The following is a 22387-nucleotide window of genomic DNA, read 5'->3' as shown; positions in this document are numbered from 1 at the left end:
TCCCAGATTTGGGAAATTCTCACTTATAATTTGGTCAAGTATCCCTTCAGGCCCTTTCTGTCTTCCTCTTCAGGATTTCCTATGAGACGGATGTTGTTCCATTTGATTGTATCACTCAGATCTCGAATTCTCCTTTCCTGCTCCTGGATTAATTTCTCTCTCTTTTTTTCAGCTTCCTCTTTTGCTATAAGTATATCTTCTAATTCACCTATTCTTCTCTCTACCTCGTCAATCCTTTGGTGGCTGCCTCCAGTTTGTTATTCACCTCATCTATAGCCTTTTTAAATTCATCACACCTATTTTCAAGGCACCTAGTAATTGTCTCAGTTGATTCTTTGATGTTTTTCTCAACTCCAGCGATTAATTTTATGACAAGTTTTTTAAATTCTTGATCTGGTATGTTGTCTAGATCTGCCTTGGGCAATTCTGTGGCCGTGACTTCCTCCTGGAGGTTCTTCAAGGGAGAGTTTCTTCGTTTTGTCATTTTTGCTAGTTTTCTGTCTCTTGTCACCTTTAGAAAGCTCATTGTGCGCTGTGCACCTGTTAATATTTCTCTGTTAAAGGAGGCTTATTGACTGTCCAGGGCATGTCGTTTCAGACATATTCTCTTAATGGTGTCTCTCAGTTTCCCTACTTTGCAATATTTGGGACTCACCGTCATGCACACTTTGGCTTGTTTCTTGGTGTAGTCCTATGAAGGAAAACAGACAGACAAACACAGAAGGAACAGAGGCACACAGACACACAGACAAATCAACGAAACACATTAAAAGGCGAGAGAGAAGAAAGAAAATGGAAAGGAAAGAGACGAAAAGAAGAGAAGAAGAGCAAAGAAAAAGAAAAAAAATAAAAGGGGGTCGGAGACAACAAAGGACAGCGGACAGTCTAAAAGTGTATGACCAGTTGAGGGGAGAGGTAAGGATGGGATACAGGAGAATATATCTGGATTGCAAGAAGGTGAAAAAGAAAGGGAGAAAGGAGAAAAGAAAATAAGGAGTAAACATTTAAAAGAATTAATATAAAAGTAATAATAACAAAGAAATAAGTACAAAAAAAGTGAAGAAAAAAAATTTTTTATAAGAAAAACAAAAACACAGCAGCTCCCCCTCGTGGATAGGTGTGGTTTGGTGTGATACGTCTAGGAGGCTGCTCTCAGAGGCTCTGCCTTGGTGTGTACAGAGATTAGAATGGGGACACACCAAGCTTCGCTGAACTAAGCACTGTAGGCCATCCTAATGAGTCCGATCTCCTTGAGCCACAGTTGAGCCAAGTTGTATTTTCCAGGCCTGCCTCGGTTCAAAGTTCCAGTCCATCCACGTTTATGCTACACAGATGAGATGTATTTGCTTTGGTGCCTGGCTTCTTAGAGGGAGGAGTCAGTTTGTCTTGGTTCAGGCAGGGATTTCGGCCGCCCCTGCCTGAGGCGAAATGAGCCGCAGGAGGTGAAGTGCGCACCTTCACAGACCCAACTGCGGAGTCCCCACCCCCAGCCAGGATCAGGATCGCAATGGGGGAAAAAATTGAGTCTCCGTTGGCTTTGGATAGCTGTTGCTCAAGGCGCTGTGTGCTGCTGGAAATGAGCTGGAAGCTCCTGCAGCTAAGCGCGCACCCAGGCCTCCACTGCCGCTGACTCCCTGCCGGGATCGCGTAGGTGTGGGCCCTATTTTTTCCCTGTGGGCACCCAGGATTCGGGATTCGTGCGGCCAATGCAGGGGGCGAGATGCACCGTGGAAATGAGGTGCGTGCTCCCACTCCCAAAACCAAGTTTGAAGGGAGCGCCCCTGGCACCGCAGCCACCATGGCCGCTGATTCCCCGCCCAGATGGCTTAAGGCTGGAAGCTGTTCTTTCCCTTGCGCCACCTGGGTTCAGGATTCCGGCTGCCCAGCAGTTATCTATGGAGTGAGTTTCTCTCTCCAAGCGCGCGCATTCCTTACCTCTTCCCCAGAGACAGTACTAGGAGCGTGTTCAGTCACTCTGTCCCTTCCCATTGTCTCTTGGGCTCCGCTCGGTTCTGTTTGCCCCGTGTTGGGCTGGGGCTCCCGCCTCCCCTGCCCATCTCGGGCTGGCCTGTTTCCAGATCTCTCCAGTTCAAACTCAATCACTCAGGTATCCTTGAGGTTCTCTTCTTTCTGGAGTTCGTATTTTCTTCTTCCACTCTTGCAGATGAGAGTAATGTCCTTCTCAGTTCGATAGATGGGGCGGATGGAGTTTACAGAGCTCCCTTCCTCTCCACCATCTTGGCTTCTCAAGCTTGAATAGTTTTGTAAGGACTTAGAAATTCTTGGTTGACATGTTTTGTTTTGTTTTGTTTTGTTTTTTTCCATTCAGCACTTTGAATATGTCATCCTACTGCCTTATGGCCTCTGTGGATTCTGATAAGAAATTAGCTGTTCCTTTTTTTGAGGAGTCCCTGTACATGATGAGTCACCTCTCTTTGCTTTCGAGTTTCTTCTTTTGTCCTTGTCTTTCAGCAGTTTGAATATGATGTATCCAGGTGTAGCTCTCTTTGAGTTTTTTCTCATTGAAGCTGTTGAGTTTCTAGGATGTGTGTTTCTTCTAGGGTTCATGTTTCTCATCAAATTTGAGAAGCTTTTGGCCATTATTTCTTCAAATACCCTTTTGTCCTTCTCTCTCCTGGCCTTCTGGGACTCCAGTTATGCATATGTTGGGACACTCGATGGTGTCCCACAGGTCTCGAGGCTCTGGTCATATTTACGCCTTGCTTTTTCTTTCTGTTTCTCAGACTGGAGAATCTCACTTGAGTTATCTTTAAATTGGCCGATTCTTTCTTCTACCTGCCCAAATCTGCTTTTGAATCCCTCTAAATTTTATTTTAGTTTTTACTTTGAATTTCAGAATTTCTATATTTGGTTCTTTTTTATAGTTTCTGTCTTTTCATTGACATTCTGTAGTCATGAGATATCATTCTCTTACTTCCCTTTAGTTCTTAAATGTGGTGTCCATTAGTTCTTTGAATATATTCAAAATAACTAACTAGAGGCTTTGTTTAATTAGTACAATGTTTGAGCTTCTTCAGGGACAGTTTCTATCAGCTTACCTTGTTCCTGTGTATGAGCTAGACTGTGTCTTTTTGCATGCCTTATAATTTTTGGTGAAAACTGGACATATTAAATAATGTGGCTGCTCTGGAAACCAGATATTCCTCCTAGGGTTTGTTGCGTTGCTGTTGTCTATTTACTGACATTTCTGAACTAATTATTTTTCTGTATGTGAAGTTTAATTGAACCACTTCTTTAAAGTCTTTATTTTTGTTATGCCCACTAAAATCTGCTTCGTTAGCTTAGTAGTCAGCTAATAATTGGACTGAGACTTAAATACCTAAGGGCTCAGTGTACATGTTGGAGCGTGTCTTTAGTTCTCAAGCAGGTTATGACTACACACTAGCCTTCACTTCCTGCTTACATGGTGTCTCAAGGTTAGCCAGAGATGGGGCCTTTTCAGATCTTTCCTGCACTTGCCTGCAGTTCATGCATGACGACCTTCTAGATTCTTAGGAATATGTCAAGCTTTTCAACCCCCACCCCAACTCTCACCCCATGGACATCCATCCCATGGACATTTTGTTCCTCAGCTTCTCCTTTTCAGCTTTTTGTTTAGCCTATTTGTTTGCCCCAGCTGTTATCCCTGGTCTTAGGCAGCTGCCGTGTTAAATAATGGCCTCTGACTGTTTTCTACAAGCTCTTCTGGAGAAAAAGCTGTTCAGGCTGGGGGAGCTCCATATAAGGTTAAATAAAGACAGATTTGCAAGTGGGGTCTTCCACTGAACCACCAGACAGGTCAGATAATGGCAACTTTCCTGGGTGTGGGGCTGTCGAAAAATCTCCAGCGTCTCTTTAGTCGCTGCCAGGCTCTGTTTTTCAAAGTGATTATTTCATAGTGATTTCTATTTTCTAGGCTTCTGTGGAGCTGGGGAGGAAAACATAGGCATAAGCAAATAAAAATGTCATGAATCCTGCTTTTCTTATGAAAATTCAGCTACTTCTCTTGAATAAATGTTCCCTGATTGCTGAAGCCTTTGGTTTCCAGAATTCTGAAAAAGTTTATTCTGATCACTTGGCCAGAATTCTTACTGCTTTTAAATGGAGGAAAAGACTTTTAGAAGTCCTTACTCTAGCGTTTTTACAGACATCACTTTGATAAAAAGAAGTTAATACACAGCTGAATATCAAATTGAAAAAGATTTTCTTATGACATAGGTTAATTTTTTCCTAAGTATCATTTCTTCCTTGCTCTTCTTCAACTTAGCCTCACTGCTTTCTAGTGGTGGAAGCTTCTGTGATCAGTTTGGTTTGTGCTCTTTTAAACTGTATTGTTAATTTCATTTCCAGTGTATATATGCATCTGTGTATATGATGTAGTTTATGGGGGAGGGTTCTGAATATAACAGTTAACAGTGAGTATGTTTGATTTGAAGCTTATTTTCTTAACTATGGGTCTGGCATATACTTCTACATAATTGGAGCTCTGTGTTTAGGTGTATAAAAATACCATAGGTTCCTTAACTGTTCCATAATTGATGGGCTTTTAGTTAGTTTGTAATAGTGAAGAGAACTAGGAACAGTATTGTAACTATCTTTTTGTGTATGCCTCTTTATTTTATGTATGAATATTTCTCTAAGATGGCTCTCTAGAAGTAGAATTGCTCTATTGTGGAGTATGTGCATTAAAATTTAAGAATATTTTTAAGTTGGCTTCTAAAAAGCTGAAACCTGTTTACGTTTCCAGCAATGGCATGTGAAAATAACTGTTACCACATCCTCACCGATACTAGAGAGGATCAGTCTTCCAAATTTATGACAGTCTGCGCAAAATAATATCTTACTGACTTTTAAAAGTTTACATTTAAGTTACATTTTGTTGGATAGCACCATTGCAACTTCAGTAAGCAATAATTTTTAATCCTTTTCTCCTTTTTAGGGAATGGCGTTTACATTACGAGAACGACAAATGCTTGGTCTCCAAGGACTTCTACCTCCCAAAATAGAGACGCAAGATATACAAGCCTTACGATTTCATAAAAACGTGAAAAAACTGAATAGTCCTTTGGAAAAGTAAGAGTTGTTTAGATGTTTAGGTTTTTTTTTTTTAAACTTTTTTAAAGTTTATTTTGAGAGAGAAAAAGCGCAAGCAGGGGAGGGGCAGAAAGAGAAGAGAGCGCAAGAATCCCAAGCAGGTTCCACACTATCAGTGCTGAGCCCAATGTGGGGCTCAAACCCACAAACTGCAAGATCATGGCCTGAACTGAAGTCAGAATCTTAACTGACTGAGCCACCCAGGCGCCCTGATGTTTAGTTTTTTTATTGATGTCTGAGTCAGAAAAATTGGGAGTATTATGGTTATTTTTGCATAAGGAATATATGTAGTCTCATGATAAAGTTTGCACTTTAGTCAATTATTATTTTTATAATGATTGTTTCCTTTATTTCACTGAATATTAGTGTTTGCTGTTGTAAAATTTAGCAGAAATCTATTTTTAAGCATAAAAGCACAGAGCACTTCAGGCGTGAATGGAATGTTAAAAACAAAAGCTATTATCTGATTTGTGTCCTTTCTATTCAACATCTTTTGTTAATCCTCTACTTTGTGTTTGCCACTGTACTGGCCACTGCGGATGTAAAGTAGGTAAAAGATAGGTGACCGTACAATATGTAATCCAGTCCAGAGGAGTGAGAATGAGGAGTAACTGAAACTGTCCCGGGCAAACCAGAATGTACTGTCACCCCGGTAATACACAGCCTGCCTTCTAGGAACTCATCAATAGATAGTTATACTGTGATGGGCATTGTACTCTACACTACTGTGTGCAGGACAGTGAGAAGGAGGTACATGCAGAGAATACTCTGAAAGCACAAAATAGGGACCCCTAGCCGAATTTGGGGAAATCCATTAACGTTTCGTGGCGGAAATGCTTCCTGAGCAGAGTTTTAAACAGTATGTTACAGGTGGCAGGCAAAATGAGAAAGAAGAGCAAGGTGTTCTGGGTAAAGGGATCAGGCTGAATGCAGAATTAAAAATATCTTTTGGGTTTGTTAAGTACAGGAGATTGTTGTTTGATGACCAGTGAGAGTGGTTCTTTGATGTGTTGGGGCAGAAAGGAGAGCGCAGTAGACTCAGGAATGATGGGGCATGGAGGAAGTGCAGACTCTCAAATAGATAAGGGGATAGGAAGGGCCTTGAACAGTAAGTAAAGCAGAACTTGGGGTTAAAGAGCTATATTTCAGGCTAGAAGGAAGTTGAAGGTGCTCACGCTGTGAGGAATGAACCCAGAAGAAAGGGCAATTGATTGAACAAGATCCCAGAGAAATGAAAGGGGCAGAGAGTCAAGTGCAGTGATGGAGAGTGTTGGGCTGAGTGCAGAGGTAGAAGGTGTAGGGTCGAGGGCAGAGGTAGAAGCTGACCTTGCACAAGAAAAGTGCAGAGGTAGGGGGAATAGGGTCAAGTACAGAGACAGAGAGCAGTAGGTGGTGTGGAGAGGTGGAGGGCATAGAGTCGAGGGCAAAAGTAGAGGCTAGTCTTGCACAAGAAAAAAGAACAGGTCATTTTCTGGGACAAGAGCAAAGATAAATACAGGTACAGTATGGATAAGCCCTGCAGGTGGTAGAGCAGAGGTTGCAGGATCTCATCCCCCCCTTGTTGATCTGTGATGTGGAATATGGAGTCGTGGCTAAGATTTAAAAGGGCCAAGGTTGAATAGAGTTGGTGAGGACAGTGACAGATGTTTAGAATAGCCATTTAGCCAAAAAGTGTAGCTGAACAAGGACAGATTAAAGGGATGGGCAGGCCCTGAAGGACCAGTGGCTTAATCGTGTTTGTATTGATGTCATTTTGCCCAGCAGAAAAGTGAAATGTAACACTAATTCAGGTTTGGGGTTTGCTGGGCTGGCAAAGTTGCTACATTAATTCATACAGCTAGTACTCATTCAGGGCTCTCATGTGTCAGGCATTGTTTTAAGCTCTAGAACTACAAAAATGAGCAATTCCAGCCCTTTCCTTCAGGGAGCCCATGGGTGGGAAAGACGGACGCTGTGGAAGGGGAGCACAGTGATAAAGGTACAGGGGTGTTCCAGCATGGTGAAGAGTTGTTGAGAGTGAGAGGCTTGACCACGGGATCCAGCGTGGGGAAAGAAGAGGAGCCAGGGCGGAGCTGACAGAGCAGGAGAAAACCAGGGATCCAGGAGCCAGAGATCTCCTGAAGAACTGTGAGGTGGGGGCGGTGGATAGCTAGCCACAGGGGAGAGGGTTGCCTTAGTGGTGTTCAGAATTTCTGAGCTGTCGTGGTCCCAGGTGAGGACGAGATCCAGCGGGAAGCAGAGGAGTGACCAGATTAGATGGAGGTGAAAGTGAATCGCATGTGCCTGCTGCTCTGTGCTGTCTGTTTCACAGAGCTGCTCAGCCTCCCCACCAGGCCCAGGCGCGGTCTTCTTCCCTTTAACTTCTACCTATTGATATGATTTCTGCCTGTGGTCGCTGCATAGAAAATATTATTCCTCTTCTAAATAGAATCACTTCTCCCTGTTTATTCACCAAACATTTGCATACCAGTCACTTTGCTAGTTACTGGAAATACAGAAGTATATAAAGCAATAGTCCCTAACTCAATGGTACCACCAGGGTGGAGGGAAGACAGAGTCAGGAAGTAGAGTGAGAGTCGCAGAAGAGGGAGAAGGGTGTTAAGGGATCTGAAAAGAGGATAATCTGTGTATATGTGTGGTGGGGGAGGGAAATGAGCAGAAAGCCGCCTGAGCTGCATTGGGGGAGCGAGAGGATGGGACCGTGCATGGATGGGGGGTGTTCAGAAGATGTGTTGTGTATAGCAACACCAAGGTAAGAGACGGGTACATTTGAGAAACTGAAGTCAGTTCAGTATGAAGATGAGGCTGGAAAGTAGGCACAGGTCTTGTTAATTATTTTAGAAGCATATGCCTGTTGAATGCATGTTTGGAAAGCATTCAGAGAGAATGGAAATAGTAAGAGTTATTAATTTTTTTTGTATCTTTTTCATTTTATTTTTGAGAGAGAGAAACAGAAGGCTAGCTGAGAAGGGGCAGAGAGAGAGGGAGACACAGAATCTGAAGTAGGCTTCAGGCTCTGAGCTGTCAGCACAGAGACCGACGCGGGGCTCAAACCCATGGACTGTGAGATCATGACCTGAGCCAAAGTCGGACGCTTAACCGACTGAGCCACCCAGGCGCCCCAAGAGCTATTTTTTTAAGAGAAGACTAGAGTGGAGCAGGGGTGCAAAACCATGTGTATACAGACTAGTTAGAAAGTTCTTGAGGTAGCCCCGGTGAGAAATGATGCTGGTTTGAATGGGTGAGGGTGGAGAGGGGGAAATAGGTATATTTGAGAAATATTTAGCAAGTGGACTTTGTAGGGCTTATTGATTTCTTAGACCAGGGTAAGGTGGAGCAGGAGAGGGAGAAATCAAAAGTGGGATCTTGGAGTCCCATTCAGTTAGATGATAATAGGAAGAAAAACAAGTTTGAGTAAAAAGTAATGAGTCCATTTTACATATATTTAATTCAGGGTGATCACTTTTTTTTTGTAAATAATAAAGGCATCTATGACTTTTTAAGTCTATTTTTTATAGTAATCTCTATACCCAACATGGGGCTCGAATTCACAACCCCAAGATCAAGAGTTGCATGCTCTTCTGACTGAGCATGGTTTTTTTTCGAGCCAACATTTTCCAGTTTTCTAAACTTTATTATTGAAAAGCCATTGTTTATGTGTGTATATGAATTGACCATTGCCTTTATGCTACCTGTATGCTTTATATAGACCTGATAATGCCGTTAAGCCTATTGGACTATAACTCAACAAGGACAGAGGTCACTCCCTACGTTCTGGGAGTCCAGAATAGCACCTGGCACATAGTATTTAGCAAATATTTGAATGAGTGACACCTTATTTGGTTCCGTATTTACATGTTAGTCACTTTGAATATTAGTTCCTTAAGGGTGGTGTTTGCCCACCTAGTTCCCGGGGTAGAGCCTGACTCTCAGTAAGGGCTCAGTAAATGTTAGCTGTTGTTTCTGCTGTTCTCCTCTTCTTCGTTGTTATCATCATCATCATCATCATCATCATCATCCACAATTTAAGTACATTCTTGTTTGTGTTCATCTTTGTGCTGGGTGTTAAACAATGATAATTTAGGGGTTTGTTTTCTGGCAAGGAAGGGAGTCCTCAGTTTTAGATGTTTGCATACAACTTTCAAAGGCCAAAACTCTAAGTATACACGCTGACTGATGTAGACATTACTTACTGTGCTTCATTTCAGATACATCTATATAATGGGAATACAGGAAAGAAATGAAAAGTTATTTTATAGAATTCTGCAAGACGACATGGAAAGTCTGCTGCCAATTGTGTACACTCCAACAGTGGGCCTTGCCTGCTCTCAGTACGGACATATCTTTAGAAGACCCAAGTAAGGCTTATTTCTAAAGCTGTGTTTGTAAATGATTATTGTCTAGGAAAAATTGCACCCCTAACCCCTCTTACATTTCTCTTCTATGTATGCAGTCTTATGTTGACCACATTTCCCACCTCACAAAAGCTTAATTTGGACAAAAAGAGCTTAATAAAAACCCAGTATGTTCGAATCTTTTGTTTTTGTAGAAATAGCAACATTCATTCCTAACTTTCTGTAACTTATTTTGGTGGTTAGAACTGTGCTTTTCTGTACCAAAAAAGGGCGGATGTACTCTTAATTTTGGTGGCAGATTCTTCAGAATTATCAATAATACCGTTTTGACAATCTGCCCAAATTAAGAGATTCTCTTTTTTTTGTTGTTGGCTTTAATTTGTGTTGTTTGTTCTTTTTTTTTTTTTTTAGAACTTCTATGAATTTTAATTTCAAATAGTTTTAGCACCTCACATATTTTAAGAGTACTGGAATGGGCATCTCGTTAACTCTTTCAATAAGTCAGTTTCTCCTTCTGAATCTGTTTTCTCATAAAATAAGGATGCTAGCACCTATCAGAGAGCTGAGAAGGTTGGAGGAAGAACTGACGGGACAGTCCTTTGCACATTTTTGGATCATTTATGTTTTCTTGTCACGTTTTCTATTGTTATTTTCTTCTGTCCTCACACCTTTCTTGTGTCCTGATTACGTATTGATACAAATGTACAAATTCAAACAGCATGGGATAGCGGTGATCTTCACTCTCCCCTCATCTAGCCTAGTGGCGTTCAGATTTTAATGTGCGCACAGAACACCCATGGGACTTAACGTGTTGATCCATGCCAGCCTTCTTCTCCTTCCCGTTCCCAAGATTCTGCTGAAGAGGAGAAAGGTCTGGAGGTCTGGATTTAATGACCACGGTTGGTAATGGTGCTGCCAGTGTCCCCTGGAAGACCATGGAGAACATTGTCTTGTTCTGTCCTATGTGCTGCCGTCAGTTAATGAGACTTAAGCATTTCTTATGTTAACCCAGCTGTTTGGCTCTTTTCTGTTTCTTTTTCATTTAGAAAGTGGTTCTCAACCCAGATTAAAGGGCAAAGAGAACGTGAAAAAAATACTGATGCCTAGGCGCCACCTGTGGAGACTCTGATTCAGTCGGTCTGGAGATGGGCCCCTGTGTAGGCGTTTCATAAAGGCTCTCGCTGTGGTTCTGATGAGGACCCAGCACTCAGAACTGACACGAAGCGTAAAGACCATGGGTTTTGGGTGAGGACAGGGACTGCGCATCCATTGTGCAGTATACTGCCGCGGCAGTGTTTGGTGTTTTTGCATAGAAGATCATCAGTAAATCTCAGTTGTTTAATTAATCTAGACTCCAGGCCAGTTAAAATCAGAATCTCCACAGGCGGGACCTCTGGCATTTTTTTTAAAGAAGCTCATCAGAGATTCTCTTAAGCAGCTGTGGTTGAGAAATTGTTTAAACTGATTTGAGATGGGATAGTCATGCCAAAGATGAGATACCGATGAGAAAGTTAAATGTAAGAACCACCAGTTGGAAGGCGCTGGGGACCTGCTGGCCCTAACATCTGCCTGACCCATTTTCTACACCCTATGTTTCTCCCCCCACCCCCTTCGCCCTTCATCTTTTCCTTTTTTAAAATCTGCATCATTTATCCCAATTGGATGGCAATACACTGTGTGTTTAAAATAACTTTTCACTTTTTCCTAATGCTTCAAGTACGTCCTCTTTTATGTGAAGTTACTTACTTTAGTTTTCTCCTCTCCCTTTCTGCTCCTTCATATTTCAAATTTTCAGTTTCAGGGAGTTTTAAGAGGAGTGTACGAGCATCATTATGCTCTCCTGCATTGGTGGTTTATTTTTATACTGCTTTTTACTGGAGGTGTATGGAGTTTATTTGAACATGAGATGTGGAAACATTCCTTCTTGGGCAAAACCATCACATCATATAATACTCATCTTCGTTGCAGCTAGTGTGTGAGCAATGCAATTATAGTTTGAAATAGTTGAAAATGTCTGAAAATAATCCAGTGTGATTTAGCTAAGTCTGCTTGGAAATGATACTGTGTCTTGATGTTTTATTACAATATCTAAATATTCCAATTATGAACAAAAACTTAGTAGAAAGCCAAAAACTGTTGTGAAATGCAAAGGTGTTTTTGTTCTGTTGCAGGGGATTATTTATTTCAATCTCAGACAGAGGTCATGTTAGATCAATTGTGGATAACTGGCCAGAAAATCATGTTAAGGTACTACCAATAGCACAACCTTCCTCTTCGTAATGTGTTTTCTTTCTTTGTAAGTTACCTCTGAATTTCCAAGAACAGTTTTCATTGTTGCTCTGATTTGTGTTGCATTTGTATACATGCAGATTTAGTGCTGGAGGAGATCAGGATAGTGGTAACTACAGAATGGGTGATGAGTACAGAGTTCACCCTGAGAAAGAAGAAAGAAAGTGGAGCGAGTTCACAGCGTGAACCTGTCACTGTCGACACCACTGGTGTTTCTTGCCCTCTTCATTTTACTTTTCTGTTTCAATTAATACTATTCTCAGTAGAGAAAATACATTACAATGCCATAAAAAAAACTTTCATTTTGGTGGGTGGTGAGAGGATTTATTCTGCCTTTTTTCTTCTAAATCTCAGGTAGACTTAGATCCATAAGCAAATATAAAACTCTTAAGAGTTTTAATTGTAATAAATGTAAATCTTCATCAGTCTGGCTGTCTTTCGTAAAATAAAATCTGATGACCTACTTAAGATCTTTTGGTAGGCTTTAGTGCTTATTATAGGCAGTAACCTGACTTGCCTTTATAAAATGCCTTCCTTACCAAAATAATCTTTAATAAATAATTATTAGTTCTAGCAATCCAGAAAAAATTAGGTCAGATAATTAAACTCACAGTATCATCTTAAAACTTTGTAGGTAGGTATATATTGTATTCTAGGTCTTTTTCCCCCTGCTATTACTAAGGTTTTTCTTTATTGGCCTAGGTTATTATGTGGGAGTAGCATGTTCATTTCTAAACTTGATTTTCTCTTCTGGTTAATCTCTGTCTGAAGTTTGCCTGCCTGTCCCTGGTTTAGTCTTTGTGAAGATATATTATAAGCTGACCCTCCAGCAGAGCATTCTGTTCCTAAACCGAAGACAGAGGAAAATCAGACCAAGTTCATTCTCATTTTTCTACCTGGATTCTAGAAATTGTAGAATTTTAAGTATGCTTGGTTGGTTTATGTTGGAAGTTAATCAGGAAACAATTTGGTTTTTAAAAGAGCGAAATATATGAAAAGAAGCTTTTTTCAAATGCTTTAGTATCCCATTTTTGACAACTTTTAATTTATATGTATTTTTTGTAATTAAGGCCGTCGTAGTGACTGATGGAGAGAGAATTCTGGGTCTTGGAGATCTGGGTGTCTATGGAATGGGGATCCCAGTAGGAAAGCTCTGTTTGTATACAGCTTGTGCCGGAATACGACCTGACAGGTGCCTGCCCGTGTGTATTGATGTAGGAACTGATAATCCAGTGAGTAAAACCATTTTTCCCCTTTGATCCTCCTCTCATATTTGAAAAACAGAAGTTTTATTATATTCTTCTTTTGAAGATACTATAAGATGGGAAAATGTTGTGATTAAAACTAGTCTGTCTTATGGGGCACCTGGGTGGCTCAGTCGGTTAAGGGTCTAACTTCGGCTCAGGTCATGATCTCACAGTTTGTGGGTTTGAGCCCTGCATCAGGCTTTGTGCTGAACACTTGCTCAGAACCTGGAACCTGCCTCAGATTCTGTGTCTCCTCTCTCTGCCCCTCTCCACTCACACTCTGTCTCACTCTATCTCTCAAAAATAAATAAATGTAAAAAGTTTAAAAAAAAATCTAGTCTGTCTTAAACTGTGCTTTTGGTATTTATACAAATAGCAGTAAATTAAGACTATTAAGAGTTTCTTGAAGAAAATATAGTAAGTTTTTAAAAATTATGATAGTGGTTTTTATATTTTACAATTTTTGTTTTGTAGAGTGTGTTTAAACTGGTGATGTAGCAAAATGATTTTATTTTTACATTTGGTCTATTTTGTAGGCACTCTTAAAAGATCCATTTTACATGGGCTTATATCAGAAAAGAGATCGATCACAACGTTATGATGACCTGATTGACGAGTTTATGAAAGCCATTACTGACAGGTATTTTTTAAAAGGTTGAGGAAATGAAAGAATCTTTAATTCAGGAAAGGAAGGAACCACAGCTTTCTTTTCCTTTATCTCTTTCGAAGACGGTTACAAGGAGAGGAAATGTTTGAGAATTGGGGTTCTGTCCTGCCTGCATAGTTGTGCTGATGCTGGTGACACTGTGAAACACTGCCTTGCTTTCCTGAGTTTCCCGACCTGCTGTGGGAAGTCTGTGCTCCCCGCTTCTGCCAGACCCTCCTGCCCTTCTTCCAGCCCTTGGCCTCTGGGCTCACTTGTACCGTTCCTGGGACTCTTGTGCAGCTTTTGTGTTTTCAACTTGCTGATCATTGGGGCGCCTGAGTGGCTCAGTGATCTCAGGGTTCATCAGTTCGGGCCCTGCGTCAGTCTCTCTGCTGTCAGAGCAGAGCCTGCTTCAGATTCTCTGTCTTCCTCTCTCTCTGCCCCTTCCCTACTTGCGCTGTCTCTCCTTCTCGCAAATAAATAAACAAACATTAAGAAACTAATAATAAATTTGCTGACCATTGGTCCTCCTCTCTCTTCCCCTCTGCAGCATCTTACCAGGTTTTCTACTCCTTCATCTTTGAAGTTCTCTCTTCTCTCGATTCCTGAAAGGCTTTCCTAACGTGGTCTTTCTCCCACCTCTTTCTGACTTTCGTCACCCTTACTGGTTCTTCTTGCTCTCTTCTATCAAGTGGGGATGAGTCCATAGTTCTCTCTGAGTCATGTAAGCCATGACCTTCCAGCACGTGACTTCTGACCCTGTCTCTGGCTGCCCCTCTCTCAGGCCTGCGTTTCTAACATCCCATCTAGACGTTTTGTTGCTCTTTCATATTTGTGTCCAAAACAACTTCCCTTAGCAAGCTGCCTCTCTTCTCTTTAGCCAGCTTCTGTTAATAGCAGCATTTACCCGCTGGCCAAAACTTTGCTTTTGATATTTTCTTTGACTCTTCCCTCCTTCCCTATCAGCCCTCTGTAGTGTCCGTCAGTCCTCAGACCCAGGGGCTAGTACCACTTAAATGCCTCAGAGAGAACGTTTCTTTTCCATTGCCACAGCCTTCCTGCAAATCCTCATCTCTCTCCAGGATGCTTCCCCAGTTTCTCTCCTCTCCATTTCATTTCCACCTTACCTCTGCTAATTTTTTATTTTTTTAATGTTTATTTATTTTTGAGAGAGAGAGAGAGAGAGAGAGAGAGAATCTGAACCAGACTCCAGGCTCTAAGCTGTCTGCACAGGGCCCGACATGGGTCTCAAACTCACAAACCATGAGATCATGACCTGAGCCAAAGTTGGCCACTTCACTGACTGAGCCACCCAGGCGCCCCTCTGCTAATCTTTTAAAAACGTGCACTTTATCATGTCATTCTTTTGCTTGAAAACTCTCGGTAAGTTTCCTGTTGTTTTAGGGTAAAGTTCAAACTCTTTTTGATACTAGCCCTGTCCTATCTTTTAAATTGCTAGTACATAGGAGATACTAAAAATTAATACCTTTTCTGAGTCAAAGTTGACATATCTAAAACTAAATATTTCATCTTTCTGGAAATTGCCACCTCCTCCCCTCCTCACTTCCCTGCCTTGGAGAATAGTATCTTCATAGTCCTCCAGCTTGCTTTGGCATTTTAACAGCGTTTCCCTGGCTTCCCAGATGGCCCTTCTCAAGTTCTTTTTGCTCATTCTAATGTCTTAAAATTGTCCCTTTAACTTCCCGTGGTTTCTCCTTCAGATTCTCTTGTCCTTATACCGCAGTAGCCTTCTGGCTGCTTCTGCTTCTCCACACACCCGTGTGTGTTACACGTCACTGGCAGGTCTGTCCTTCCTAGCAGGAGCCTTCCCTTCCCTTTGGTGATTTTACATTGGATACACGACAAAGTCCCCGTTCTCTAATTGTGCATGTATGATTCTCCCGTATCTGGCCCGAACCTACCTTACCCAACTTCTCCTCATCCTTTCATATAAACCCTGAAATATATAGCCTGATTGTTGAAAATTCAGGTTCGCCAAAACACACCTTGTTTTTCTCCCTACTTCCTTACTTTTTGTTCTTTCAGGGCCCAGATGAAGTCTTATCTCCTTTTCAAGCCTTCTCTTACCCCAACTCACCGAGACGATCGATGTCTTTTTTTTTGAATGCTAGTGAACTCTTATAGAAATTATTTTTTAATCTCTTATTTAATACATACTCTTAATATACTCTTCCGTGTTGGTGTTTAACTGCTAGTACAGTGAGAATATACATGTCAAATAGATGTTTTATGAGACTCAGAGGTAAAAATCCCTTTCTTTTTAGGAAGTTATTTCATGCTTATATGTGCTTGGTAACACTTGGATATAGTTCATGCCAATTAATACCCCATAGGTCCACCTCGTAAATTTTCCTGAATGAGTAGTAGATTTCTACATTTTCAGTTTTTCACAGGCTCTCTGAAAATTGCCAGGTCCCCTTAAATGGGCTAACGCGATACGTTGTTTTTAAATGGGATCATAAAGAATATTAGACACAAAAGCTATTTAATAGTGGTATTTGCAACACAGTCACTATAGGTTTTGCTGTTTTTAGATATGGACAGAACACACTTATTCAGTTTGAAGACTTTGGAAATCATAATGCATTCAGATTCTTGAGAAGATACCGAGAAAAGTACTGCACCTTCAACGATGATATTCAAGGTAAAGCAAAAAGAAAACCTTAAGGTTTTGCCCTTACTTTCTTTAAATGTTTTTCACATGCCCCTTTTTATGCTAAGAACTCTCCCTCCCCTCACAGGGACGGCCGCGGTAGCCCTGGCCGGTCTGCTCGCCGCCCAGAAAGTGATCGGGAAGTCATTCTCAGAACACAAAATCTTATTTCTCGGAGCAGGAGAGGTAAGTTTTTGTGAGCGTTTAGAACTTAAAACCAACATCCTCCTTTAGAATTGGAAAATGGGGCATAACGAACTTTGAGTTTTGCAGAGATCATGTACGAATTGAAGATCTCTGTTGTAAAGTAGGTAATTTAAATTTAAAATATGTTTAGCGAGACTATTACAACGACTCAACTTCTGTGGGATTTGTTAGTGAGAACAAACCAAATATTGCTCGTAATGTATCCTTATATATAAAGTGACTTGAGAATTGTGCTACACCCTAGTCTTTAGTTTTAAATTTTATATTTTGCTGGACAGGCTGCTCTTGGAATTGCAAACCTCATAGTTATGGCTATGGTGGAAAATGGGCTCTCCGAAGAGGAGGCACGAAAGAAAATTTGGATGGTTGACAAGTTTGGTTTATTATTTAAGGTAAGTTATTTAAATCATGGAGAAATAAAAGAATATTGTTACAATGGTGTTTTTAGTTTGATTTTTAAAATATTATCAATTTTTAAAATACTATATTGCACTGAACTATCCAGAATGTGCCATTTGGGGACCTTCCAGTATATTCTCAACAGAAACCCTCCAGTCTTTTTTGTTTTTAAGTTTATTTATTTTGAGAGAGAGAGAGAGAAAGAGAGTGCATGCTTGTGAATAGGGCAAGAGCAGAGAGAGAGGGAGAGAGAGACAGGGAGGGAGGGAGAGAATCCCAAGCAGGCTTTGCACTGTCAGCGTGGAGCCCAACATGGGGCTTGAACCCAGGAACTATGAAATTGTGACCTGAGCTGAAATCAAGAGTCAGAGGCTTAACTGACTCAACCATCCGGGTGCCTCCAGTCTACTTTCTTTTGTAAAGACCTTTGCTTTTTATTCAAATCATAATCCTCATGTTGGCACCAGACATTTTCTTTCTTGCTTTGTTCTCTCTTAAGAGATTAAGTAGCCATACAAATAAGATTGTACGTGACCTTCCTAAAACTAGGCTTTTCATGGGAACTCAGAAGTTTCTAATTAAATTGTTAGGACATCTGATGTTTGAGCAGAAATTCTTTAACCATTTGGAGATCATAATCCCTGTAGCAGTCAGTCTAACGGAAGTCGGTGGACCTTTTCTTAAAGCCAGTTCATGAGTAAGAAGCTTGTATCCCAGATTAATTTATTGTCCTTTGGACCTGCCTGCCTTCCTAGCATTGATGGCCAGTTTTAGTAGCTTAAGAAATGCCTTGTATATTATATTGTGTAACACATTAAAATATAGGTAAACTGTTTCACAGTTGAACCTGCCCAGTACATAATGCTATTGTATTTTTGTTGTATATAATGACATACAGCAGTTACTTGAAATATACGTCTTTGGGGCAAGCTTACTTCCCTGGGCTTTGTTTCGCTTCTGCAATCTTCCCTTCTTAATTAGTACTCCGAACTGTCGGTACAAAAAGTAAAATGAAGAAGTATGTGAATGAAAAATTTTGAGTGCTTAAATTATACATAATTTTAAAGAAGTAGTTTCAAATGCACCAGACATTGTGATAAACCTCTATGTCATTTAATCTCAAAAAATTCTGTGAAATTTTACAAATAAGGAAACTGCAGTTTGAAATGGGCAGGTGACTTTTCCAAGGTCATCAGCTTATAAGTCACATGTGGAAGAGTCACACCCGAGCAGCCTGGCTGTGCTGCCTCCCAAGTGAGCTGTAGTCACTGTATTTGCTTGTAAATCAGATACAAGGATTATAACCTGTGCTTTGAGAAGGCTATTGGCAGAATACATATTTTTACTGGGTACCCAGTTTGGTGCTTCTTTTTGTGGTGTTGGTTTTCACAGGTGTTTTGTGATTCTTTTTAATAAACAAGTCAGCTCAAGAACGAATATGGTATTTATTAGCACCAATGGGAATCTCTATATACCCACAAGTTCAAAGTATATTTTTCTGTTAGGGTGTGTGGATAGCTTGACCCACGGGGTTTAGGTGTCCAGTCTCTCTGGGTAACCCAAAGACTGTCCTCCTTTTAGAGACTTTGAGAGTTTGCTGTTGAAACTCTCCTACTTGGAGAGCAAGCAGAGGAAGCGCCTGTTCTGAAAACCTGGATCTGTCGAGGCGAGCCGTCAGTCCTTTAGTCAGCTTCCCAGCCGGCCAATGGTGTTGTGTTGCTTTTCCGAAACCGTGTTCATTCTTACCTGGGGCTCTTCTGGAATTCTGATGGAAAGTTTCACCTCTGCAGCGCGGTCTCCTCTTTTTCCAAAATAAGGGGCCAAAATAAGGGGATGGATTTCTCAGCCTGGTTGGTTTTTGCTTTCAGTGGGTTTTGGCCTGCTTTCAGTTGCTGAGAAATTCACAGTTTTGGTTTGTCAGCAGTGTCTCTCCTGGCCTTGTAATACCACCAACGGTTTCATTTCTCTAGTGTTTGGTCTGGGATTTGGGGAGGAAAGCATGTTCTTCATTCGGCCGTCTTGAGCCACAATTCCCTGTTCCTCTTGATTCAGAACTCTTGCTAGTACAAGTCCTTGATGTCTGTCTGCAATTCTGAATTCCTAAAAGCTCTGAAACCCCAACGTTTTTTTCTGACAATAGTAATGAATCTCATTGACTTGAACTTACTGGTAGCAAAACCAGAGAGGGTATTTGTAGTACTGTTCATAAGTTTTGTTTACTTTGGGGTGTCCGCGGTGGGAAGATTTGTAATACTTGCTGTATCACCATAATACATTTCTAAAATGTGACAAATTCTGAATCCTAAAACGCATCTAACGCAGATAGAGGATTATAGGCCTTTGTGCCATATTGGACTTAGAAGCACTTAACAAAGTAAATCAAAGTAAATTTTTGAGAGGGACTAGCAAGTTTCTGGTTATGACGAGATTGGATTTATGTTTTATCTGTGGGTTTTGTGGACACTGCAGAGAGAGAAGTGCAAGAGATTAAGGTTGAAGAGGAAAGAAAATGAGAAGACATTCATATTATAGAAAAAATATGTGGCTCATAATGATGTTCTTTCGATTAATTCACAGTAAGCATTTACTAAAAAATACTGTATTTTCCCCAAAAATTCAGGAACGGAAAGCTAAAATCGAGAGCCATCAGGAGCCATTTGCTCACTCAGCCCCAGAGTGTATCCCTGATGCATTTGAAGACGCAGTGAATGTGCTCAAGCCGTCAGCTATAATTGGTAAGTAGAGTTGTTGACAAATCATTGCGTCACTTACTGCGTGTTTGTGGCTGGTCATAACTCTCATGCAGGAGCACTAAAAATGAATTGACTGCTTTTATCTAGTGCTCACCATATGATGATTTTTTTTTCTGTGAAAGCCTTTTGGTCATAGTGTGTAAAGTTCAGTTAACAGATGTTGCTTGTACTTTTAACTGCTGGAAGCTGTGCAGTTGATCATGCTTTGCTTTTAGAGTTGGTGTGACTGACCGCTGCACTCAGTACCTGAAAAAGGCCAAGGTCACCTGACAGACTAAACCAAGAAAGTCCTACGCAGAGTCAAAGCTTTGCATTGGCAACAAAGCAGAAAGCTTTGGTACATTTTGAAAGTCAGGCATTGCATAGCTGACATCGACTATGCCAGAATGGCACTGAGTTCATAGCAGAAAATGTAAAAGTCTTTTTTTTTTTAAGTTTATTTATTTATAATAGAGGAGCTATTTCATTTCCTATACAGCTGTAAGATTTGAATCTATAATTTTTTAATAATTTGATCACTTTCTTGAAGAAGCCCTATTGAGTTTTAAATAGTAAGCCAGTCACACACAGTAAGTTTTTATGGCCATTAGCTTCTTCATTGATTAGGACTCATAATTGTTTTAAAGCAAGAGGACATCTTGAAGATCATCCAGTCAATTTCTCTCAAAACTCTCTATGAAAAACTAAGAATCTTCCCATTCACTCTATCTCTGGAGGGTCAAGAAAACAAAAATTGTAAATGTTTAATTATTTTAGAACTCATAGACTCCTAAAAATATGTTCACACACCTCCACATGGAGAAACACTGAATATAAATTCTTATTTTATGTAAGAAAAACAAGCTTGGAGATGGTAAACAACCTGCCCAAGATCTGTGAGTATTTCGTCTATCCCGGAGTGACTGAGCAGGCGCCAAAACTCTGGTCTCCAGATCAGTATTTCTCTTTATTACATATCAGTTTATAAAATGGAATTGAAAATTAATTATTTTGACTATTGAATCCAAGTCTGCTTGCTGGATGAACTGGAAAAGTACTCAGCTGAGGGCCTGCTCGGCCCTCCCCAGGACCTGCCATGGGCTGGGTCTTCCCCACGCCGCGCCTCTGTAACTCCGCATACTTGGCACCTGTTACAGGTTTTCTCGTTTTCTCTTTACTTGTTTTTTTCTCAGTTGTAAGCTGCATTATACTCATTTTTATGTCCCAGTGGCCTAATATGGTGTCTGAGACATTGTAGGAGCTTAATAAAAAGGCCATTAAATTCCATCAAGAAAGTAGATTGCTTTAGAAGATGATTTGTTATCCCTTCTGAATTTTTAGTATTTTGTAATGAATACCAGAGTTTGACAGTGTAACATTTAAGATGCAAGTTTTTATCTTTTTAAAATTCATTTTTAATTGTGGTAAAATACACATAACATAAAATTTGCCATCGTAACCATTTTTAAACGTACAGTTGGGTGGTTAGGTGCGTTCATGTTGCTGTGCGGACAGACTCCAGAGCTCTGCGTCTTGCAAAACTGGAACTTCACACCCATTAAACAAACACTTGCCCGCAGCCTCTGGCAGTCACCGTTCTGCTCTTTGTATTTGTGAATTTGACTACTCCAGGTACCTCAGATAAGCAGAATCCTACCGCATTTGTCCTTCTGTGACTGGCTTATTTTACTTAGCGTGATGTCCTCGGGTTCCTCCATGTTGCAGCAAGTTTTATCTTAATTAGAGATGGAGGTAGTGTTCTGCTCTCCTCTTACTTCCTACAATTCACTGTGTTTGGGGCAAACAATAAGTATTTAAATGAAAATCTTTAGAATTGTATTGTTGTTTTCCTATTCAAGATTTTGTTCCCATGGCATTTCCTCAGCTATGCAAAATCTGGCTCCCAAAATCTGTCTCCCGTAATGGGAGGTTACCTGTGCTTTTGTTGTATTAAACCTATTGTAGAAATGCTGTTGATAAGAATGGTTTTATTTTACCCGTAAAGCAGTTGCTTTCTTCCCCCTTATGTATTGCAGGAGTTGCAGGAGCTGGCCGCCTTTTCACTCCCAATGTAATCAGAGCCATGGCTGACATCAACGAGAGGCCTGTAATATTTGCACTGAGCAATCCTACCGCAAAGGCCGAATGCACAGCGGAAGAAGCATACACGCTTACGGAGGTACTAATGATAAGTGTGAATTGGTTACGTCTGTTGTTTTCCCTCTAGGAGCCTGTAGGTATGCAGTCTTGCGTAATGCTTTCCATGGTGACTCTAGAAATTCCAGTGTGCACCATGGATCGTCAAATTCTGATACTACTGCTCGTTTGAATTCCTGAAAGCAGTTACCTTGTATTTTCATTTTAATACCCTCATGTCTTGTGTGCCTTGTGCATTTTATGTATTATTTTTTTAATGTTTATTTATTTATTTTGAGAGAGAGAGGACAAGAAAATCCCAAGCAGTTGCAGAGCCCAGCTAAATGCAGAGCCCGATGCAGGGCTCCATCTCCTAACAGTGAGATCACAACCTGAGCCAATGTCAAGAATCAGACGCTTAACCAACCGAGCCATCCAGGCATTCCATTCTTGTGCATTTTAATTCTCTCCATATTTTAAACCCCAAAAGACATGATTAAACACAAAATATTCATTTCGATACATTTTGGTATCTTCTGTTGCCATTCTTCCCTTCCTGTATGTCTGCTTTTATCTTGGATCATTTTCCTTCTACCAGAAGAACTTTC

At 40.7% G+C, this 22387-nt stretch overlaps 1 protein-coding gene across 1 annotated transcript in view; it reads left to right on the top strand.

Moving 5' to 3' along the window:
- The window catches only part of ME2 (malic enzyme 2), a 59976-nt gene that overhangs the window by 17091 nt on the left and 20498 nt on the right, over window positions 1-22387 (top strand). Inside the window, exons 3-12 of the mRNA XM_029921552.1 lie at window positions 4940-5073; window positions 9303-9452; window positions 11621-11696; window positions 12809-12970; window positions 13522-13625; window positions 16187-16296; window positions 16394-16491; window positions 16791-16904; window positions 19532-19646; window positions 21680-21822. Coding sequence (XP_029777412.1) covers window positions 4940-5073; window positions 9303-9452; window positions 11621-11696; window positions 12809-12970; window positions 13522-13625; window positions 16187-16296; window positions 16394-16491; window positions 16791-16904; window positions 19532-19646; window positions 21680-21822 — 1206 coding nt within the window. The remainder of the gene's footprint in view (window positions 1-4939; window positions 5074-9302; window positions 9453-11620; window positions 11697-12808; window positions 12971-13521; window positions 13626-16186; window positions 16297-16393; window positions 16492-16790; window positions 16905-19531; window positions 19647-21679; window positions 21823-22387) is intronic.

This window comes from Suricata suricatta, chromosome 14 (genome assembly GCF_006229205.1).
Source record: "Suricata suricatta isolate VVHF042 chromosome 14, meerkat_22Aug2017_6uvM2_HiC, whole genome shotgun sequence".
NCBI classification, from domain to species: Eukaryota; Metazoa; Chordata; class Mammalia; order Carnivora; family Herpestidae; genus Suricata; species Suricata suricatta.
This window is presented reverse-complemented; position numbering and strand designations above follow the sequence as displayed.